At 49.9% G+C, this 6,000-nt stretch overlaps 2 protein-coding genes across 2 annotated transcripts; both read left to right on the top strand.

Annotated features, from left to right (window-relative positions):
- VOLCADRAFT_106499 (uncharacterized protein) lies at positions 1-2,385 on the top strand (the record flags this gene model as incomplete). The annotated part of the gene is made up of 4 exons (XM_002954665.1): positions 1-326; positions 405-580; positions 809-914; positions 2,295-2,385. The coding sequence occupies exons 1-4, from the start codon at positions 223-225 to the stop codon at positions 2,383-2,385; spliced, it is 477 nt and encodes a 158-aa protein (XP_002954711.1). The 5' UTR covers positions 1-222.
- Positions 2,386-3,805: 1,420 nt separating this feature from the next.
- On the top strand, positions 3,806-4,291 carry VOLCADRAFT_95550 (uncharacterized protein; the record flags this gene model as incomplete). The annotated part of the gene is made up of 1 exon (XM_002954664.1): positions 3,806-4,291. The coding sequence occupies one exon, from the start codon at positions 3,806-3,808 to the stop codon at positions 4,289-4,291; it is 486 nt and encodes a 161-aa protein (XP_002954710.1).
- Between the last annotated feature and the right edge of the window lie 1,709 nt (positions 4,292-6,000).

Raw genomic sequence — 6,000 nt, 5'->3', positions numbered from 1 at the left:
GAACATGACGGACGGCCGACCACGTCGGTTATAACCTAGGCGAACTGCAGTAACGATAGTGTCGGCGTGGTCGTACGGTGACTCCAGTGTGATGGGCACGGCGGGTGGAGCTGGAGGACGACGGTGAGAAGGCTGGTGATAAGATTAGCAACAGTAGGTTGAGGTGAAGGGCAGTCCGATGGTTGGGGCAAAGGTGCTGGATGGGGACTGGAGAAATGAACGATGAGAGTTCTGACAGACTTGAAGGCGATGACGGATGGTTGGCAGAAGATGGTGAAGGATGGGACGAGGTGGAAACGGGGTGAAGGGTGGTATCAGGGAACAGGGTGGGGGATGAAGACGTGAGAGTAAAAGGGTGTAATCGCTGTTCGCCTGGCATGCTCCCGTCGTTGTCGAGGTTGCAGCTGCACGAGCACACTTGCAGCCGGCAAGACGGGCAGGCTTACGGACGATTTTCGCGAGACGAAGAACGTTGGTGATGACGACGAAGTAGGTGACGACGGAGACGACGAGATAAGAGGAGACGAAGACGACGAAGTAGGTGACGATGGAGACGACGAGATAAGAGAGGACGAAGACGGTGCGCGAAAGCATCCAGTCGCTGTCCACCCGGTGCGCTTCCGTCGTGGAGGCTGCAGCTACACGAGCACGCATACAACCTACATGGCGGGCGGGCTTACTGGCGATCTGGGTTAGGCGCGAAACGTTGAACGGTGACGGCGGCGGGGTGTCAGACTCGGCTGACCGTTGCACAGCAAAACGCACCGGCAAGCTGTGGCTAACCTGTTCTGCCGGTGGTGGCTTAAAGGCCACGTTGACGGGATCGAGGCGAACGGCGGCGGCGGCGGGGTGGGTCGGCGCGGCGGTGCTGGTCATCGCGGCAAGGCTGGGGGCTGTCTGAACTGGAGAGAAAGGTGCGTCCACGGTCGTTGTCCTGACGACGGCGGTCGGAATTGTCGGTGCGAGTCGGAGAGGGGGAGGGGGAGCGGGAGGGAGAGCGGTTTGCGGTTCGAGAGGTGGTGGAACGAAAGGGCGAGCGGTCGGTGGGGACGTTGATGGTGCAGGTGCCCTGCGGTAGCGAATGCGGTGAGCGGTGAGCGGCATCGTGCTCCATTGAAATGGTGCATGCAAGGTCGATCACATCCTGCAGTCGTATGTAGGAACCCGGGTTGCGTAAGTGCGAGAAGATCTCCTTCCTGAGGTCGTCCTGCAGTCCCTGCGCGAAGAAGAGGACGTGGTCCTTCTCGTGGCGGTACGGCAGGTCAGCCATAAGGCGTTGGAATTCCGCAATGTAGCATTGTAAGGAGTTTGGTCCGGAACCCTGCGTCAAGGCAAACATAGCAAGCTGCGCTTGATAGAGTCCCGTGATGGGGACGGGAGCCATCGGAGGATGACGAAGACGAAGATGACGAAGACGACGATGACGAAGATGACCAGCGGAGCGAAGACGAAAGCGATGACGACGAAGACGATGAAGACGAAGGCGGAGCGAAGCGTATAGGCCGGATCGTCTAGATCGATACCAACTGAAAGGGCATAGGCTCCGTTTCTCGTTGGGATGCCACGATGATTACAAAGAGGGCCGAGCGACTTAAGCCAGCTAACAACCTACAAGATGTAACAATGATGACATAACAAACTAAACAACAACAACGACTTAAATAGTTATCCAGAGCCTAGGCGGCGCCGGAAGGTCGTACATTATCCGTATCTCAAATGATCGTCCACGAGTAAAGTTAACGACTTAACAACTAACAAGAAAACCTAACACGGGGTTTGACTCTGTTTGTATTATCGAAAGAGGCTGCTTTAGAGAAAGTTTTGCAGTGCTCGTCCTCGGTACGGAACTGGGCGCAGGAAGGATATCTCCGGCGTGCTTGCCTCCTCTAACTCAACCTAAAGCTTTGGCAATGAATTTTATATGGACTGATTAGGCAGAAAAAACGTTTCAAACAGCGTATTTCTCCGCACTACACGAAAGACTACATTGAGAATTTTATTAGGGATCCCAACACGCAAATCGTGCGGAACAGAGACCTTGATGAACCCGACTCTGTGATATTCCAAAGAAGGCTACCGACTGGCGCTGTTCATCGGGTCGTAGTGTATCCATCAAGGTCTGGGAGCTGGAGAATAGTGACTATTGAATACGTGAAGAGAGGCGACCGTTATTGGAACAAAGATGTTGTCCCTGGGGAGCAACAGCTTGAGGTATGACAAGGCTGCTGCATCTAGACCTTGTGTCTTTTTGCAGTCGGGGTTTGGCTGACATAGTTTGTAACGGTTCCATGCAGCTTCGGGATCAACTCGCTCACGCCGCTGGGCTACAAGAAGACCTCGGCGCAGCATCGGCAGCCCAACAAGTCCTCTAGCGGTCCCCAGTAAGCCCTTGACCCGATCCAAGTAAATACAGAAGGATTCAAAACACCTTGTCGGACCAGGTTGATCATTTATATTGCTTGTTAGTTGTAGCTTTTTCTGTGCTGGCGAGGCTCAGTCTGGCCTAGCCTGGCAGTCCCAGTCTAATGCACAGTTGGCCTAGTTTCTAGCCCATACATAAAGCAGTGTCTTATGACTGTTTTACCTAGTCAGTGCACCGAAATTTGACCGATATCCTCTGTGGCTGCAGTGATTTTTTTCACTGCAGCCACTTTTTTCACTGACAGACCACCCCCCCCCTCCCCGATAAGTTACAACTCCCCTCATAGACCAAGAGGCACGCACTGAGTTGGCGCGTTTTTGTTCATGTGCGCACTCTTCATGCACATGCATAGATAGTTCTGGCACTGTTTGTGAGCAATCCCAATGGCATACTCCAGGCCAGTTCCGGCCCAGTTCCGGTCGGTAGGATTATCCGTTAACTGTTAACTGATGTCGGTAACCTGGCATGAGCAAAAATGCATTTCTGATTGCAACCAGTTTCTTTGTGACAATGCCCATTGTCACAAGGTTCATGCAAAGCAGTTGCTTGGGGACATTGGCTTGACACCACTTCTTGCTGTTCTGGTCGTCTCAAAAGTTTGTCCTAGCATAGCTTGCGTAGCTAGTATTGCCTGGTTTTCGTTGTTGCATGTAAGCTTGTGAGTTGGTGGCCTGGTTCATGCTTATGGGCGACAATTGAAATGCCGGGACAATGACTTATTAGGGACAATGACACAGCATTTCACGCCCTCAAAGCAGGAACAAACACTAAAACTAAATACATACATATTTCTAAATCTTTTACTAAAATTTTCCTGCAGTGTTAGAGGCCTTTAATTAATATTCGCGAATGATGCTTCCCACGCTACCGGGATACTCCCTATGGCATAAACATGCCCGTTACCGACCGTTTGGGGCCCATTAACCCAACCGACCGTTAACCCAACTGATCGTTAACCCAACTGGCCGTTAACCCAACCGACTGTTAACCCAACTGGGCCATCAACACCATTCAACCAGCCGGGCCCCAAACGGTCGGTAACCGGCATGTTTATGCCATAGGGAATAAGTAAATCCCACCAAGCAAAGGCCCAAAGCAAGCAACCACATAGCAAATCACAGGCCGTCACAATTTTCAGGCTTATCTTGCTGTTTTGGTGTTTGTTCTATGTGTGTTTGGCTATGTGAGGACTGGTCATACATTCTGCTATGCCATGTTGACTCTTGGGGTTGACCTTCTTAGGGCCCCTCATATCTATTCTATGATGGATAATACTAAGTTCTGCACACTATGGAGCAATCTGGCAGCAATGGACATTTTTTGGCTGGAGGAATGAAAATGTACGGATCGGCCTCAATTCATCCCGTTTTTCCATAGGCCAAAATGGCCTCTTTATTCCTTACAAGGAATATATTAAAAAAACACTGTGTGGCTGTCCTCTTCAGGTTCGACATTCAGTCACAAACTTATGCGGACACAGACACACTGTCTCTTTACTTTACGAAGGCCAAACAAAGTGTCATCACCAACACGGACCATATCACCACTGGTATCGTCGCTGACTATGACAACCATGGAAAGCTGGTCTCACTGGATATACGTGCAGCTTCAAAGAAGACATCATGCCACTTCTTCAACACTGGAGCAGAGGTGGATGGCAAGCCGCCACTGGCCGTCAACTGGCATTACAACACTGAGTACCAACAACTTGTGGTGCTCCTCAGCTTGCAGGATGTAAGCATCATTACCAACATCATGGAGACCGATGATCCGAATGTCTCATTGGGTATGGACCTAATAGGCAAGCTCTGTGCGGTCTACGTGTCAAACCCTGTGTCCAACACTTTCACTGCTGCCAAAATGGACTGATCACATTCATGCCCATGTGGTTGTTCGGGGGTGATTGCCTCAACAAGAACTTGTCTTGTGGCAAGGGTTTGTGAAGGCTTGGAAAATGAGGCCTGGGTGTCAATCCGTGAAAGCTACAATGGGTGTTGTGTTGGGTTACTCTCAAAGGGTTTGTCATAGAGGAAAATGATTTTTGCGTCCAGGGTGGCCTACAATTGAGGCCAGAGTCTGATTGTCTGATTGAAAGGCATGCATATGTGTTAATAGATATATGGGAGACTGCCTGCTTGGCACCGCACCTGTGTGGCAAGGCTGCCCAACTGTTGGCAAGGTTTAATCCTGGCACATGTGCAGTTGATACGTGTACTGGTGCCTTGCAGAGGGGCCTGCCTGGCTTGATTTGTTATGTTGAAAGTTGCTAGGGTTGGCTCACTGGGCTGGAGGCTCTCGGCTTGCTTACCAGGTCAAGAGCATGTCCCTGCATCCTGTTCCAAGAGAAGAGGGGACTGACAATCGATGGAACAATCTGAAGCTTCCTGCTTCATGCACACATGATTGATATGAAGAATTCATTTGAAATGAGCTCATGGTGCATCATTTGGGGTGTGTTTCACTTTCATTTGGCTTGCCTTACCAATCTGTCATGCTGTCTTAGTTACAAGAGTCAGAATGGCTCCAGGACAATGGCTCCAGGACAAACAACTTCTACAAGCAAGTGTAGGTTGTAGAGATGAATCTTCAACAAATAAAACCTCCGGATATGTTCATGATGACTGTTTCATGTGCAACCTGTGGGAAGTTGCAAAAACAAGATCTAGTTCCATAGTGCAGCCAGGGTTTAGACCTCTTCACCATGGGTTTTCTTTTCCATGTTGTACATGTGAGCAGACCACTTCCTTTTCTTCAGACGGACCTGTACCACCAAAGCCCTGCACTCCATTGTCCACAGAATGGTCTCCACTGCCTTAATCACCCCGACTTCATCCCATCGGTCAATATAGTACTGCATGTAGCACTCCTCATAGACAGGCATGTAGACACGACCATAGTTGTCAAGCTTGAGTATGTCACCCTTTTGATGATGCATTTGCCGACCTCAAACTTGTCCTCCACTAGTTTAGTCGACCATGAGTCCATGGCTCAAAACCCATGAGTTTCATCCCACAGGCTGCACGTGAAACATACATCATGAATGCATCTTGAGGTTTGATTTGTTGAAGATTCATCTCTATAACCTACACTTGCTTGTAGAAATTGTTTGTCATGGAGCCATTCTGACTCGTGTGACTAAGACAGCATGACAGAGATTGGTAAGGCAAGCCTAATGAAAGAGAAACACACCCCAAATGATGCACCACGAGCTCATTTCAAATGAATTCTTCATATCAATCACTTGTGTGAAGCAGGAAGCTTCAGATTGTTCCATTGATTGTCAGTCCCCTGAAGAGGGGACTGACAATCCCCTCTTCTCTTGGAACAGGACATGCTCTGGTCAGCATCCAAGCTACCTGGTAAGCAAGCCAAGAGCCTCCAGCCCAGTCAGCTAGCCCTATCAACTTTCAACATAACAAGTCAAGCCAGGCAGGCCCCTCTGCAAAGCACCAGTACACGCATCAAATGCACATGTGCCAGGGATTAAACCTTGCCAACAGTTGGGCGGCCTTGTGTATGTGCCTACTGAAAGCAGGCCATCTCTCATATATATCTATCAACCACATATGCATGCCTTT

Source organism: Volvox carteri (genome assembly GCF_000143455.1).
Source record: "Volvox carteri f. nagariensis unplaced genomic scaffold VOLCAscaffold_44, whole genome shotgun sequence".
In the NCBI taxonomy this organism is placed as follows: domain Eukaryota; kingdom Viridiplantae; phylum Chlorophyta; class Chlorophyceae; order Chlamydomonadales; family Volvocaceae; genus Volvox; species Volvox carteri.
Note: the sequence above shows the minus strand (reverse complement) of the source record. Positions and strands in the feature narration are given on the sequence as shown.